General features: G+C 36.5%; 2 protein-coding genes across 6 annotated transcripts in view; one reads left to right on the top strand and one right to left on the bottom strand.

Annotated features, from left to right (window-relative positions):
- LOC106170177 (sodium-dependent proline transporter) overlaps positions 1-8,181 on the top strand; it is a 33,025-nt gene extending 24,844 nt beyond the window's left edge. For 4 of the 5 annotated variants that reach the window (XM_013549937.2, XM_013549942.2, XM_013549941.2 and 1 more), the window contains 6 exons: positions 326-454; positions 3,093-3,192; positions 3,463-3,572; positions 3,856-4,032; positions 4,225-4,327; positions 4,601-8,181. In XM_013549937.2, coding sequence (XP_013405391.1) covers positions 326-454; positions 3,093-3,192; positions 3,463-3,572; positions 3,856-4,032; positions 4,225-4,317 — 609 coding nt within the window. In that variant the 3' untranslated portion in view covers positions 4,318-4,327; positions 4,601-8,181. Of the gene's footprint in view, positions 1-108; positions 238-325; positions 455-3,092; positions 3,193-3,462; positions 3,573-3,855; positions 4,033-4,224; positions 4,328-4,600 lie in introns of all 5 variants that reach the window. The other variant, XM_013549940.2, reaches the window with a different exon arrangement.
- A 378-nt stretch (positions 8,182-8,559) lies between these two features.
- On the bottom strand, positions 8,560-17,531 carry LOC147763892 (uncharacterized). Its single transcript, XM_087000454.1, has 7 exons — positions 16,840-17,531; positions 15,139-15,409; positions 14,755-14,883; positions 13,554-13,720; positions 10,769-13,192; positions 10,185-10,527; positions 8,560-9,701 (listed from the first exon to the last, which is right to left on the bottom strand). The coding sequence occupies exons 1-7, from the start codon at positions 16,849-16,851 to the stop codon at positions 9,418-9,420; spliced, it is 3,630 nt and encodes a 1,209-aa protein (XP_086856580.1). The 5' UTR covers positions 16,852-17,531; the 3' UTR covers positions 8,560-9,417.
- Between the last annotated feature and the right edge of the window lie 114 nt (positions 17,532-17,645).

Below are 17,645 nucleotides of genomic sequence, written 5' to 3' on the forward strand. Positions count from 1 at the left end.
GTGTTCAGTGCTTAGTTCTTTTCATAGCTTGTGGCTGTTTTTTAACTGCTTATTAGGTTGTTGTGTGCGGCAACCAGTACTATGCTAGATGTCTTATTTACATTCTAGTTTGCAACCAGCGAAACCGTGACCACTTCTTTCCTCGACCTCTTTCCACAGTGGAGAAAGCGGAAAGTTTTCGTAGTATTAGCCTGGGCTTTAATTGGCCTTGTTGGAGGGATGCCTATGTGCACTAGGGTAGGTGTGTGACCCCTGTATGGGCCCTAAATAAGGAGACACTGACACTGTTTTAATTCTGCACCATTTCATATTTTTCCCCCATCAGTTTGCCATCAGCGAGACTTGCATCACTGGAATTACGGATCTGTTCCCTCAATGGCGCAGGCGGAAGTGGGCGGTGGTGTTAGGCTTTGCCATATTTGGCACTATAGTCGGCCTGCCCATGACTACCAAGGTAGGTGACACGACGTGCGTGCGTGACTATGCTTGGCGGATGTCACATGTTAGTTTGCGACCAGGCTGCTAACTTTGCAGTGAATTGCACCAGGGGTGATATGCTGCATGGTACTATATATTCATATATAAATATATATATTTATTGATGTACACTTGGTAGGGTCAGGTAGCAGATAATTTGTATGCAGATATGTATATAAGCACAACATTATTATTATCATATAATGCACTCTAACTATAACAGGAGAAAAATATTTATTGGTTTACTTGTGTGTTTTTTCTGAAACTCTATATTTAGGAGTTACTGATAAACAATTATAATATGCACCTATAATTTCCTACTTTTCAAGCCGGTATACATAGTCATGACAAGACCCAACCTGTATCATGCTTGATCATGTTGACAATCATAGGCCCACAATCAAATTTGCCATCATTTGCAGTGGCCTTCAAGTAAACCAAGATTTGACCAAAATTTCAATCAACCTATCATATTAGTATAACATATATCTTGTATCCACTGTTAATAACACAAGTAGACATAAGTTTAATTGTAACACTATGCAATTTGGACTTAATTGGTAGCTGCTCTTAGCATTTCACATCAATTAAGAATGCATTATAGCTATTTAACAATAATGCAGTAGTATTGTGAACAACTGATACAGCTAATGGGACATTAATATAATCCTGGTCATTCTTGGGGAGATAAAAAAAATCATCAGTTATTTATTCAAAAATCTATGGTAGCGAATGGTATTTTGGGGTCATAGGGAGGGTTGAAGTACATAGTTATGTGGCAGAAGGAGGCTGATTTATAACTGGATTAGATGCTGATTCTGTAATAAATAGGACCTAATAGCCATACATTATGTCCTCAATGATGGTAAGTGTATTACAGTATCCCCAGGTTGTTGACCCTAACTGTGCACTGAAGAGCTTGTTTATTCTGTGGATTTTGACTCTTGTACTCTGTTCTCTGTTACACAATCAGATTTGGATACTTAGTTTGTGTTGACTACCGTCCAAATTCTATAGAAGTGGTATTAGATTGCTTAGGTTCCTCTTTCTGTGTCCAAGGGGGATGCATGTTTATTTTACAAGGTGGACCTGATAGATGCTAATATTTGTAGAAATGCACTGCTTAATGTGTACTGCAGAACTTTGTTGAATTAAGGACATAGGTCTGCATTGGGTTATTGTAAATTTAATTTTCACAATCCTTCTATACTGTATCAAAATACGTAACAGATGTTCTGTCTTAATGTCATGTAACTGGTAGAAGAACATGCCTGACATGCCAGCTGCTATAAGCTGCACGTGTGACTTGGAAGCCTGAAAGGTCATGAGCATGAGGCAATTTCTCAATATTTTCACCTAGCTCTTTACATTCTTCTATGCCCCCCCTCCCCCCCAAACCAGCAGTCTCAACTATTCTCTGTCTCTATCCACTGTCATTAATATGTCCTTACCCCGTGGCCAGTTCACAAAATAACTTAAAATGGAAATTTTCTCTGAATTTTAAGGTCGAGATTTTAGTTCACTATGACTTGAGGTAAATCTGGTAGCCAATTATTTCTTGCTTTAAAACATGTACAGTATTTCATCTTGATGGCCTCTACTTATATATCTCAGGTCAAAGTAGACTAATTATTTTGGTCTTGAAGTTGATTTTGGTCTTTTGAAGTCTTTTGTGAAACTGTCCTTAGACCCTGGTCCTCGTCCAGGACCATCTAGTCCATCTACACAGGGGTGTACAATACTTGGGATTGGGCTTGTTATATTGTCATTGCTGGCTGTAGCAGCTTCCACTGCTGTAGTTGTATCTTATGATGTGTGATTTTTATCATTGTTTTGCAGGTGTTTGCACCAAAGACATTTGCGTAGTTCTTGAGTTTTTGCCTTGTTTATGAAATGGAAGCCAAACCCAACATGTCCGTGAAACTTAATCTGACCCATAACTTTTTCTTCACTTCTTCCTGAAATGGACACTGGTGTGATACCATGCAGATGGAGAAGATATTTCTTGCACTAGTTTTTTTTTGACATTTTAATTTATTTGTTGTTTTTCACTTTTGAGGTTATTTTGGCTATATGTTCTGGGTATGATGGGGATATTTTCACCTGGCACTTGCTGACAATTTTAGATCTGCTCTTGTCTTTTCACAGTCTTACAGGATCTTAGTTTGCAGTTTAATAGCATTCATTCTATACAAATATATATCTAGTTATACATATATATATATAACTTAAAACTTATATTATTAGTAACTATAAACATGTGGCAATATAATATATATCAACCATTTCAGTCTGTGACACTCCTACATGTTAAGTGTTCTCAGTATTAAATTGATCCTTGCCTCATTCAAGTTTTAACTTAAAAGTTTGTATATTACATTTGACTTGATTTACCTAATTAAACATTATGAATAAGTAAAAGAAATTACATGTACAGTTTATTTTTTTAATATTGCATGCAGCTTCATTTTTAATTATTATTTTTAATTTGTTAAATGCCTAGCTAAAATACCACTGCTTATCCAGTTTTGCATATTTTACTTTAATATTGTATCAGTGTTGGTTTTATATGTTATTGTATATTTTCTTATCATTGCTCCAATGCTGTATTTTAGGGAGGTATGTACATCCTGCAGCTGATGGACACATATGCTGCCAGTTGGTCTGTGTTCATCTTTGCCAGCTTGGAGTCTCTGCTCATAGGATGGGTATATGGTAAGATAACGTAACATCTTGTTTTGCACTATAAGCCTATATTTACACTGCAGATTCACTTGCTGTTCTTTCATTAAATTGTGAATCACGATGTCTTGTAAAAGATTTTAATAAGCGTTTTAAAGTTTTTTTAGTCTGCTGTAATTCATTTGTTATCTAGAATTCCATGTAGAGTGATAGAACATTTTCACCTAATATATGCATTCTTGTTTTTTTTTATCTATTAGATGTTGCTTTTCCTAAATTATTATTATTATTTTCAATATCAAGGTGCTGACCGTTTCTGCAAAGATATTGAACAGATGATAGGCCCCCGCAGCCGACTGTTCAAGCTTATCTTCAAAATATTTTGGTGTTTCCTCAGTCCAGCCACGTTAATGGTAAGTATCATGTCCTCTCAAATACTTCTCTCAGTCAATTTGGTGAGAAACCATGCAGGGGTCCTATTATGAAAAATAAGAGTAAAATCATTTTATCATTTAAATGTGTGGGGTCTTCAGTGCAGTTTCTGCAAAGTTAGAACATATTTTAGATTTCTAGTGATAATACTTCCTGGGTAATGTCTTCAAAAAAAAAAAGGGGGGGGGGGGGTTCCACTGAAGAATTACAATCATTATTGTTTTTGAAGTTCATGACAAGCATATTCTCCACTTGTTATTTCAGTTTTTGTTATTCTTCAACTGGATCCAGTACAAGCCTATTGAGTATGCAGGCGAGCCGTACCCCATGTGGGCCGATGCTCTGGGCTGGATGCTCTCTCTAACCCCTGTCATTGTTGTAGTGGGTATGTCAGTATACAAGATTTTTACCACACATGATGAAGGGAAAACATTTTGGCAGGTAAATTTTTTCAATGCTTTATTTTAAAAAATGATTCATTTTATTATTATTATTTTTTTAAATGAATTTACAAACTCTGTAGGTATAAATAAATTCTTTGATCTACCAAGGATGTGCTTTTTCTTCTATTTGTCATAAAGCATACACTCCAGCATACAACCAATATTTAAAAGGCAATTCTATTGCTTTCAGAAAATAAAATTTCTCTCACAACCGCATGCCTCATGGGGCCCGGCCAATACAAAGAACAGATATGACAGTGTCACTGTGCAGTACACACCGTGAGAGGGGAAGGGTAAGTTGTCCATATCTCTCAGATTTGTAACAAACTACAATATAAATTAGTAAATAAATAATGATAATGATAATTAAAGATGATGATAAATGAAGATAATGATTATGATTATAATACAAAGGTTCTTTAGTGATCTAAATAAATGTTAACTGGTAAATAAAAGCAGCAAACAAAATGTGAACATCATTTAAAAACTGGATTTGAAACTTGAAGGAGCAAATTTTGACTTCCAACAAAGATGATTCAGTTTGTAGTTTCTGTTCCATCTTCCAGCATTTAAAGAATTTTGCCTGACATGATAAAACCACACGCAAGTGAGAAAAAAAAAGAGAACATAAAAAAAGACACTATCTAGCACACAGACCAATTTTTTGAGGAATTTGGGTGTTTGCTGAACACCTCATCATTTGTGATCCAATTACCATCAGTGAAGAGAAAAGGAAAGCAGTATATAAACAGAACTTCACCAGGATAGGGGTCCACCCACACAGCATGAAGTGGAGATCTTGGCTCTGTATAGAAATAGATAAGAATAAAAACTGTGATTTTTAGGTCAAGTCTGCCTTAAAACATGATCTTAAACAATGCACCTTAGTGTACAGTAAACGTTTTGCTTTAGCAGTCCTACTCAAGCTTGCTTGCTTTCTTGGTTGCAGTTGTTGATGTTTGATTTGTCAGGAAATTAAAAATTCCTGCCCCCTGTTCAAATGAACAGAGGTGGCATTCTGCTCAAACGTGCTATTTCATATACATATATATATCACTGTAGTCATAGCAACCTGCCCAGCTGTTTCTGGGCACACACACACCCCTCCCCCTGTGTCTCTACGTTGTTGACCATAACATCCGTACAGCTGCTTTGAAGAACATTAAAAATAGATGAAAGTATTTATTGAATATGTTGTTAAAAGATTGTTGACTTGTCATATAATTTTGTTGGGTATTGGAATTAGTGTAAATTTACAGAAGTATACCTCTTTATGTATAATCTGTAGTGTCATTTTGCTCACACGTCTTAGCTTGTTAGCTAGGGTGGCCATATATGAACATACTTCTGAGGGGATGCTGAAGAAGTTAATCACTAGATTCTTGTTATAAGAGTGGTTTACCGAGGAATACCATAGGAGTATTTTTCTGCGACCAAATCTCAACTCTTTTCAAAAGCCACTCGATTCCATTTTTCATTCCCTCAGCCACATTTGAACTGACAATATGAATAATGTTCATGGAAAAAGAGTGGACACAGTGAAAAGCTGCAGTATTGTTGACCCTTGTTCAGTATTTGATCTAGTCGCCTCTTACAACAAGAGTCACACATACAGGGATTTGTTAGGCAGCTAACATAATTTGTACTACATTATTATTTGAAGGCAGCAGCAGCTTTCCATACAACAGAAACCGATGGTACTGATCACTATTAACATTAGTTTATGCTATGCAATGTAAATATCATAAGATTTTGGGGTAAAAATTTTTTTCTCAATTTTTATTGATATTTTTTAAATAGTTGGCCCTAGGCTTTAGGATCTGATGTGGAATATTTAAATCACAAAAAAAAAATTCATGTTTTTCTGCTACTTTTAGTGGTGGGAGTGGAGCATTATGCAACTAATTTTATTTTTTGAGCTTTCTAATCTCATTAATTGTATCGATCTGATATACTTTTTGCAGCCTTGGAGTTTTTGCTCTCTATCTCAGATAACAGTTTTATTGGCACTTTTGGTAATTGGACTGCCAAGTAAAACATAACATAGTTAGATACTAGTAAACTTCTTGAATCTCGCACAAAGTTTGGCCCCTATATATATTTATTTTCTCTGTTCTCTGCTTTTCTAGCTTTGTTCATTTGATCTTAATGTGTATGCTGTGTTATGTATTTAAACTAAAAATAGTTGTTCATTTTTTGTTATTTTGATTGTTTTTGTTGTCTCCTTTTTTCATTGGATCTGACATTAGATGGTTTCTAAATATCTATAAATTTTGCTTTGCAGTTTTAGCAAGCATTGCTTGACTATGTTATTGTTGACCTATTATATACATATTATTATATCCAAGGATTTGCTGTGTTGCCAGTGTTAAATTTACATTTTTATTTATAAGGGCAAAACTATATGTTGCTGTAAACATAGCAGCATTATTTCATAGTCATTTTTCTGGCAAATGTCAGAAGTGTTACTTTTATTGTTGTTATCTATGTTCCCACTTCATTGCTTTTCCCCAACAAATATTTTTACTAAGTTTTTTGTGTAGTCCATTTATTATCATTAAATAAAGATGTGCCTCTTAAATGCTTATTATGCCAATATTGCAACATGATAAAATGTTGTGAACGTTAATTTATCGCCCTTGTAGATAGGGAATAAGGGGTAAACCTTAAGTAGATCAAATGCTCTTATGTGTCAACATGCAGATGATTTATTATTATTATTATTATTATCATTATTATTATTATTATTATTATTATTATTATTATTATTATCTTAAGATAATATAATATTTAAGTATAACAAGCACATGTTGGGTTGTACTGTGCTTATGAAAAATAATAGAGTGAAAAGTCATAATATTATGAGGAGAAGACTGCCGGTGTATATAGTCTTTAGGTGGTGGAGGGTGTGTATCATCATAATGCCTGTATATAGATATATTTATGTGACAAACACACTGAAGATCTAACTGGGACAGGGTTGTCAAGGAGGCTGAACTAAGCCTTTGATTTTTTTCCCTCTTTATTTCATTGTTAATGTGATAGTTACCTATTTTGGCAGGTGAAAGAGATGCATTTGGAGAAAATTTCTTCATTTCATGCACTGCTTCTGGAGTTATAGCCTAATATTTCTTCATCTGTCAGACTTCGATTTTACATCTTAGAAATGATTCTATGTAGAAAAATTCCATGAACCATGAAATAAAAAAGGAAAAATAATATGATAAAGTATATATTTAAGTATATATATATTGACAGAATGGGATGCTCGCCACATCTCAACTGAAGCATTAAGTTTCATATTACTCCTGTTACTTGCAATACAATGTATCTGAAAATATATAGACCCACTTCCATTGATGCCAATAATGTATACATAACACTGCTATATATAACACAGTAAAAACACCAATTTAAATATGCCACGTACCTGTACATGTATAATGTCCAGTCAAACCTAAATTATAATCAGTATGTGTATGTATGTATAGCTTTTGTTTTACTGTTATTTGTTTTTGTTGTTATAAATGCACTATTGTTTGCTTGAGAGAGATCCACGTGCATTCAAAATATATTAATGATTTTCATGAAATATTTTAAAATGTTTAAAATGCAAACAAAGGTTATGGGCAGAGAGACATTTTCTTTTATCAGGTAGCATAGAATCAAGCGTTAGGTAAGTTATATGCGGAGCATTAAATTTCCAAGAAAAATTATTTATGGGGCATATGCTCGAAGACTGTAAAATTTTTTTGTAATTAAAAGAATGTTAATTGAGATAAGTATTTAATTGGTCAAAACTGTAAAAATGCTAATTTTCTGAATGTATCTAAATATTAGTTCTATTTTATTTTGTATCGTACATTGTTTCCTACAGTTAATTACTTGCAAAACAAAGTTGAATATTACTTGGAAATCACTGAAAAATTCTACTGCCTGTTATCAAAGTATTTTCTTATATGTGTCTGCCACGTATGTAGTTTTCCGTGGGTTTTGTGTTCTGTTTAATAAGCCTTTTTAGTTAATATTTTAATAGTATTAGCTGCTCTCCTAAAGCCAGAAAATATTATAAAAGGGAACTGGCAACCGTATTACTTGGTTTGTTAACCTATAAATTAAGTGAATAAAATATACTTGGGTTTATTTATGCGATAGTTTGGTCTTGTTCTTTGCACAGCAACGTATATTGAAGACTAATCTACTGTATCACTACAGGTAGACTTTTTGAATATCTACCGTGTTTGAAATAATCACCCTCCAACAGGGCCACAGACTGATATTCCACTACATATCCACGGGTATTTTTCTGGCTAATTCATGACAATTCTCTACTGTTCACACTAAAAGGTACAGGTTTTAATGTAACCTGGTCTATTTCACTCCGACTGATTTCTCCAGTAGAATTTAGCCTGCAACTGATCATGAGCCGCTGTGCCGTGCAGTGAAAACAGCCAGAATGAGTTGAGGTTTTGTTTATAAATAGGCTTACCTTTCTGGTATAGACATATTGATTATCAAAGGTAAGTTAAGGAAAATGTATAAATAGTTTATTGAAATCGAATGCACCTCTGTCGTGATGATTAATAACCATATATCAAAATACAATAGAATGAAAATATGATATAATAAAACAAGGAAATGTTTATGCTAATCACGCACTTCGACTTTGGAAACATTTCTGTACATAGCGACTCACTTATATGGCTGATACGTCCTGAGTTGTTAGTAAAGCAAAATGTGTGTGTGATATGATTGGATATCTTTAACTATTACAAATTTGGTTGCATTTGCGTAGTTCTACTTGGACCAGTAACTTGTCCATACATTGTACATCAAGTACCATTAAAATCTGATGATAACGTACACATTCACATATAATAATAGCACATCTGAATTTTTCTTCACTCGCCACCCAAAACATATATACAGCTAAATGTGTGCAGATCGGACAATGGGTTAAAAGAAAAATAAATGTATTTTTGCGTCATCGATGATCTTCTAGGGCTTTTCAGCTTTCATGAACTGAGTCTCGACAAGACCCCAGAAATATGTGTTTATGAGGCATGTAAGTCCACAGTGCCTCAGCTTTCCCTTGTTTCATACTATGTAAACGGTTACTTTTTCACCTCGGGTAACGGTTAGAACGGGGGTAACATTTAAGCTTTTATAAACGCTACCGGTCTTGATAACTCATATATTCAAACAGAGGAATATATAATTATATATATGAAACCCCACAATCCCGCCACCGATCCTTTTGATAGAAAGAATTAGTGATTTTTTAAGAACTTTATGTTGAGCAGATTTGTGATATAAGCTGCCTTTGTTCTCCACCCGTAAATTTCCGAGAACATGTTGTACTGAGCAATTCTGTAACAATAATCTACACACGCACGCTATTTGCATCGGCAATTGTGTCTGTTTCCAAGTCATTTTCAAACACCATGTTATATTCCAGTGAGCTTGGCAGACTGCTCTGTTCGAGTTCGTAATTCCAGAATGAACGCAACGGGGACGTGGACACGGCACGCGAGGTGCGACACCAGTCACCGTTGACGTACAGAGAATCAATGTAATGATTTTCCCTTGGGCGAGTTGTTTCTCCTGGACGCGGAGAATGTCTTAGTTGTGGTCTGGCATACGTTTCTCTGCCAGTAGTGTGAGTTCCTAAGGAGCAAAAAATGGAGAATTTAGCTTGTATTTGCCTTTCTTCGATAAAAAGAAAATATTCATATTTATGTTAAAAAACAACAAAATAAAGGGCCGGATCTAATAAAACCTGTAGTAGAAGTTTTTGTTACCAAGAAAATTACTGATGGTTTTTTTTTCCTCTCTCACAAACCGTGGACTTGACATTTCCTACCACCATTAAAAAATCGACACAAATTAAAAATTAGCTGCCCGTTAAACAGCAGCTCACAAAACAAAAAATCGGTATCGTCTACTGTCTACTGTTTGCAGAGTCGCCCCTTGTAAACCATCTTATTAATTTTGTCTAGTCTCGAAGTTTAGTGTTATTTGTTGAATTCACTGAAGTATAATTTTCGCTTAGTCATTGAAGCGGGTAACAAAGAAAAATAATTTTGAAAATAAATTTCAACTGATAAAACATTGCTATAATAGGAAGGTCCATGTTAATATCTTCACTACCTGGGGGGTTCCTTTCTTTTCTTTGACAGCAGAAATTCTTAACGAGAACTGCTACCACAATTGTCAACACAACGCTGAGGAGGACCAGAACGGCAAGAACAACTGGGTTAACTTTACTGAAGGCGTCTTCTTTCTCGGTCACTACAGCGTTGGTGGTCAAACATTGAGGGCAATTCAAATCATCGTCCATCTCCGTGTCAGCTGTAGTCATGGCCAGACATTTCAGACAGTTAGGATCACCTCGTGCACACTCGGACTCATTGCCTGCAGGGGACCTCTGGTTGTGAAGTCTGATATCCCGCTCACGCAGCTCCAGACCTCTTGATTCAGTATAGAGCCCGACCTGGTTCGTAAAAGAAGAAACACTTATATTTGGTTAATATTTCAAGATGTTTCTTATTTTCATTAGTCTTTTGCACATAATGTGCATTCAAAATGCATCCTTTTGTTTCAGTTGACAATATATGTTTTATAAAAGATAAAGAATTATTAGACGTCAAGTTCACTAAATCAACGTCCCAATACGTTACAAAGCAATTCATATTAGAGGTACAAATACTGTTCTAAACAGCCAGGTTACTCACCCCAACATATTTGGGATGAGTTTCAACTTTTTGAATATTCAGAATTTCGAAGCCTGCACTGCCATCTCCATTGTCATCAAAGGGTATAACCACTTCTCTAAAGTCGTTCCTCAGTCTAACCTTCTTTATCTCATCATACAGTGTTGAGACTCCTGCCGTAGAACGCATGAGAGGACAAAGCTCTGTGGTGCCGCACACTTCTTCTAAAGCTGCCTCAATGCCGTTTGCCGCAGCGTACACAGCAAGAATGGTGTATACTGTCCAAGGGTCCTCAGAATTCAAAACCAATGACTGCCCGCACGGAGGACGCGACTTAGCCAAGGAATTCGGTAAATAACAGTTAAAGTTTTCTTCCCAGTACGTTCTAAACCAGGGATTCCTGTGGTTGGTTCCAGGTTTTAAAGAGCGTAGGTATCTGTCAAATTCTGGAAAATCCCTGGTCTTTTTCTCCAGTCTGAATGTTAAGTGTCCTTCGGCCATATTTTCCAAGCCCTTAATAACATTAACACTATCGCTCCACCCTTCACTGCCTACGAGAATATAGCGTCCCCCTAAGCGTCTTCCATTCATTTGCTTGAGTACCTCTCGTGCTAAAAAGTCATCCAACATTAAGACCACGACATTTGCGGCAGGGTAGTTCAGAAGGTTCTGTACGATCTCGGGAACTATTTGCTCAGATTCTGCCTTACTGAACGGCATCTCTTGCGATAAAGCAATACATATCTTAGAAACGTTAGCGTACTTTTTAAAGGCTCTGATGCCTGCCCGAGCATAGTGGTTTTCTGTGTTGATAGTAGCAACATATTCCCACCCTAAAGACCTCAGCATCATAACCATAGCGCGCGCTTGCCCATCAATGGCCGGCACGGTTCGAAGGAAGTAAGGGTACGCCTCGCGGTTACTGAGGTCTGTGCTTACAGACCCGTACGATATCAAAGGGATTTTTAAAGCCGTCAGGATGTCAGCCACTGTCATAGACACAGAGCTGGAGAACGCCCCAACTACTGCTGCCACCAATTTGCTGTCTATCTTCTCGCCTGATTTGGGATCTTTCAGTATAAGGTTGCCGGAGAAAAAATTGAGCAGAAGTTGACTTGCACGTAGGGCATTGTAACAGTCATCCAGCACAATGGCTCCGAAGTTTGGTTTGTTCCCACTTCTACTGCTAGGATATCTGCTCTGATTTAGAGTATCCATGGCATAAAGAAAGGCCTCCACCAGGGGGACAGAGCCAGTCAGACTCCTAAAGGCGCCACAATCAGTCGGTCTTTTGGCTTCATGCAAAGAAAATATTCCAAGTATCAAGACCTTACCCGGGACATACGCAAAAGGTATTTCTTCTATGACATTGGTTTTACATGTTGAGCAACCTTGTCTGCAAGATGACGCATGGTGGTCGTCCAGGGCAAGAGATATCTTTAAGCCACTTTGGGAGTGACTTCCAATTCTTTGAAATGTACCACTCGTAAACTGGTTGACAAAATAATGATTTGAGTCACTACTGTTCAGATCCCCGTTAGCATCAAAAGTACCCCGTGTTTTATTTGGGAATAGTCGAGGAAATCTGTTATACTCCAAAGTTACATTAGCCAGATAAGGGACAAGCGAAGAAGAATTCATGTTTCTCAGACTTTGACAGAACCCGGGCACATTGTTGCAGCGGACATTTTGGGCATTCTTGACAGCGGACGCCAACGCTAGTACTGCCTCCATTGCTTTCTCAACGTAATGGGTTTGCACAAAACTGGACTCAATCTCGCTGTCTGGTACCTCCTCGCAAACTCGCCCACTCACTCTTTGAAAACGAAGTCGCATTTTGGAAAGTAATTCTTTTGGAACCGTGGCATCCTTAAATAAACAATTATAGTATTCCATGAAATATTCGTCCAGCCAAAGTTTGTAGTGCATACAATCCGCTTCACAAGTTTCATTCCTGCTTCTTACACGTTTCATTAAACCCAACCAGTGGTTGCGGAAATCGGCAATCTCTGAAAAAGCAGGCGCCAAAGTGATGGTACCGTCACTTACAGCGCCCTTCAAATGCCAAAAGTGAGCGTTATTTACGTCAATAGAATCAGGAAAAATCCACCGTAGCTGACTGGGATGAAGGTCGGTCGACAATTGTATATTCTCTGCCCATACCTTGAGCAACTGCACAGCAGCAGGTGCCTGACCAAAGTACACCACTCCTAAAATGCTGGACGCGTTGTTTCGGATTATCTTGGAGATTTTCCGTATTATGTTATACGAAGTGATGTCATTGGTAGGTGGAGAAACAGAAATTGTTTCAGACATTGCGATGCATATTCCAGAAGCTTTAGACAATTTGTGAAACTCTTCAATCCCTTCTGTGCCATAATTGTCATCAGTGTTGACAGTCGCCACGTACGTCCAGTTCAACCTGCGTACTAGTGCCACGATAGCCTGCCAAAGATTCAGAAAAAGTACAGAAGGTATTAACGACACTTTCGTTCTTCTTCGACAATTATGTCTAAATGTTTTCATCAATAAAACCTTTAATTTATCTTTGCAAAATATGACAGGACTGTGATGCCCATCATTATTTTGTACCGCAAAAGTAATGCCTTCCGATTAAGTGATGCAAAAACCTTTAGCATAACCTTTGGCATAATCCATTTTGTATTCATTTAGTATGCAGTCATGTGGATTGATGAGAAATAACGAGCGACGCTTTAGCTCTGTTACAAAGATTAAAAAGTTAAAAGATTGCAAAAGATAAATACAACACAAAACAACTGTTATGCAGAACCCACTAATTATTCACCTGGATTTGGTGCAAATCAGACGGCACGGTGCGAAAGTAGCTTGGGAACAAAGTTTTGTTAGAAAACTTGCTCACAGTAGTGGAAAATGCCACCTGTGGTATGTTTCTCCCTTTCAATGCATCCGACACCGCCTCAGCAGGCCCACTGCTAGCGGGACCTAAAATACCTGAATTTAGGAGAAAAATTATATTCATTATGATAAATTTCTTAAGAATTAGTGGTTTATGGTGACGCCGTTGAAAAAAAATATGGACCCAAATTTCAATGTGAGAGCGAATTCTCTACATCTGGCATCCTTGTTTGCAGAAAAATCTCAAGATTGATTTTGTTGTAACGCAGCACCTTTGATGCTTGCTTTGTCCATTCTATGATATGTTTTTTGGTCGAAATGCCACATAAATATTCATACAAGAATCTGTGTGGGCTTTGTAAAAATCTGTTTTTGGAAAAATTGTTAAAAACCAAGTGGAACTGACAATACTGGTTTATGTGATATTCGTATAAAATGGCTTACATGCTTTTCAGGCGTGCACATTACAAAAAAAAAGGGATGAAATACACGGTAACTAAATAAATAATGGCAACATTTATTCGAAATATATCACAGTGCAAAAAAGTATTAGCAAAGGTTTGAAAGTGAAAGGATTTCAATCACAGCTTATACACCTGAAAAACATCAATGAACCGTTACAGAAACATACAAAGCAATGCAATGCCTAATAAAAAGTCCCAACTCTTATGTGGATCGATTTGACGTCATTTCATTTTTCAGTGTTATTTTGACTTTCTCCTGGGTCACGCTCTTTTTACCGCGCGTTTCCAGTAAATACATGTACGTATCCATTATCACGGCCAGGGCGCCCTCACTGGAGTGATGTTTGTTAACTGGTTTTGTCATGTGGCAGTAAACTCGACTTCAACCAAACAATGCAATTGCATTAAAAAACGCAAATCTGCAAGACTATTATATTTGTAATGTGTAGATTTCGCTTAGGTAGGGACCTGTAGTTTTTATTTAAAACATTTGATTTACGCCCTAAAGAAGCTCATCAGTATTTTACCAACAGGGTATTACAAAAAGGTTGTCATGTAGAGTTAAATATTCAGTTTAAGTTAAAAGATGGTTCAGCTTGCCTATTTCTTGATTGCACATTGATTCCATCAAGAAAATTATTAATTTGATGCCACAAATGTACTTACCAAGAACTGGTGTGTGCTCGATATCCTGTCGGCAGGACGGATAGTAATTAGGATAGATATCGGGGAGACTTTGGAGCGCCGCCCGGGTTGCCAGAGCAGGATTCCCACACGTATCATACATCTTCATGTCTACATAAAAGATAAAAGATTAACGTATTTAAATATATTATTTCAATCTCTGCTTTTTTGTATCTTATCTGAGGTGTTTTTCAGTAATCTTTTGTTACATGTGGTCTCTTTACACAGGTTCAAAAAGAAATATCTATACCACGTAAAATCATTTGAATAAAGAATATACACTGACAATGGTGGAGAAACTTCGTGGCATCCGATGGGCTTACTCACTTATATCATCTTACTTTTAGAAATATTTTTTGAGCTCACCAAGCTTTACTCCAGGGATAAAGTCGTGTTCGTTGATAAGTGTTGTCATCCACTGAACGGCAACCATCGTCTGCACATCCATTGTGGAGATAACTGCACACTCGGTGTTATAGGCGCTGGGTTGATGGATGCTGAGTAGGGCCAAAAACGTTATAGTATTGTTTGTTCTGACTGCCTGAAAACACGATCCTCCATCCACACCTTGACTTTGTACAACACCAACAGAAAACAGAGACAGGGCCGTGATCATAGACACCGTGGTCATGACCATCTAAAAGATATCAAATGTAGTTTTAACTTATATTTAGTGTTAAAAACAAGTGAAAAATGAACATAATGTTGTTTTTTTCTCTATTTTAATTTTTTTACAGCAGGCCTACGAGCGTTCTGCCTACTCCGAAGACATGGTATTTTTATCGAAACAGGTGCCTTGTGGCAAAGATCCAAAATCATATTTATTTTGTTTTGGATCCTAGATTGTAGTAATGCTTTACAGAATGCCAGCACTTCAGGACATCAACTGTAATAAATACTTACATAAGATATTATCAAGTTTTAAATAAATTGGATTTTACAGCTACCGTGTTGTACATGATAATATTCTGTTTTGCTTCAAACTGGCTATAGATATTTAGATTTCTATAAATAATATTTGAAGCAAAGAAGAATTTTCGGACATCCCGGTCAAAATGATGCATTAAAAGTAAATGTATGATACAAAATAACAAACAATAAGCAGGAAAATGGAAATTGTCAGATATCAAGTTATTACTCAAATCAGAGTAAGAATCAGAACTTTTCACTTAAAATTTACCTACATTGTAATAACAAAACTGAATAAAAACTTCTGAAACACTACGGTCTTTAGTCTTATTAAGTAATTGTTGCAATCTGCAATGATGAGGCAAAAAGGTAAAAATTTTCAGAAAAAAATTGTCCCTACAGACCCAATTTCCAACCTGTTGTGCTTTAGTACAAAATATGACAACAGTAAGTTTTGCGGAAAATATTGCGCTTCCCTCGATATTCTGCTTAAAGAACGCCACCTTTGGAAATTCTTATCAGGAACATTATCCAACCTAATTGGCTTGTATTTTGATCCTGCCATCGTCCCGCCAGGTTTGAAACAATGCCATTCACACTAACGTTTTTGCTTATTCACTTTCAAGGAAAGTTTAAGACAAAATGTATATAAAATTTTTGACTTATATCACTAATAACACTATTATGTAAAAAAAAGTGACATTATCCGACCACAGTTTCTGTTGGGATATATTTGACCGTGGTTCATTTGATTATTAACGAGGCAGAGTTTAACGTGCAGCGTTATGCTATTCTGGCTGTAACAGAAGCAGTCATGGACAAAATTACAAAATTCGTTAATACATGTATGTCCAAGGGGCAGTTGAGCGCATCAAATATGGTGTTTGCTGTCCCCCTTTTCGTGATAACTTGATATGTTTTCCCCAAGAATTTATTAGTAAATTGCTCGCAATCTACTGATAAGTTCTCAAAAAAAGACACACAAGTGGTATATCGGTATATCGTTGTTGGGCAGTATGTGTATTCGAGGAGTTCGAAAGAAATGCACAGTTGGCCAGAAAAAGACCCACTCTTAATCAAAATTTCATCTTCCTCATATGCACACTTCCTCTTTTTACCCATTGATTGCACCAGCCGTTTCACTGTGATCATACTCACTTTACACTTCATCACTAGATGCTCCCGAACCCTTCACTTTACGGTTTGTAAAAGTGTGGCTGAAACGTGGAAAGTAAATCCATCTGAAATTTCCCACCTGGTGGGCTGTACATGTGTCTTTACATCTGGGGTCCACGACGTCAAGGCCAGCATAAGCAACAGGTATGTCGTTATTTCTTACGGGTCGTTGGACACTTTACTTCGAAAGGAGAGGTCAAATACACAAACCTTACATTGAATTTAACATGGCTATGTGGAATTTCCATTTCTTAAAATAGAATCAGGAAGAAGAGTTTTATTTAGCAAGACATCTTGTCATTGGAACAGTACAACAATAAATTACAAGGAAGCATTGGTGTTGACAAAGGAAAGTAATAATACAGATGATAAGCATAAGAATAAGAAGAGGACAAAGCATCAAAGCGGAACTTACAGTGATTCTCACAGATGCGACGTAATGGTTTCCCTGCAGGACTCACAAGTTTACAAGATTTCTGTTCTCTCCTACATTCTGAGTCCTAAATATCTAAGTGTACTAGTGTGAAAGCAGAGGGCTTTTGCCATTACTTCTTATATTTTTCTGAAGTCATTATTAATGGCCATAAACAGACAAAATGGAATTCATCCTTTAGAAATTTTACGTCACACAATTTACAGTTTTTTTTCTTTGGTACCTTGCAATGTTGTTTAGTTACTTATGTAATAACGTGCAGTGTAAAGGTAAAAGATTAGATCGTAAATAATATCTGCCCCATGGTCGACTATTTTACATAAATATTCTCCCTCTTTAAATCATGACTAAAAAT

Source organism: Lingula anatina, chromosome 1 (assembly GCF_051362555.1).
Source record: "Lingula anatina isolate TDL-2025a chromosome 1, LinAna3.0, whole genome shotgun sequence".
In the NCBI taxonomy this organism is placed as follows: Eukaryota; Metazoa; Brachiopoda; class Lingulata; order Lingulida; family Lingulidae; genus Lingula; species Lingula anatina.

Bases quoted from the DNA above. Each gene is read 5' to 3' on its own strand.
- LOC147763892 (XM_087000454.1), bottom strand. The intron at 14,884-15,138 runs GTGAGCTCAAAA...TCTTTTATGTAG, and splicing joins TATCCCTGGAGTAAAGCTTG to ACATGAAGATGTATGATACG. The intron at 9,702-10,184 runs GTAGTGAAGATA...TTTGCTCCTTAG, and splicing joins AAAAGAAAGGAACCCCCCAG to GAACTCACACTACTGGCAGA.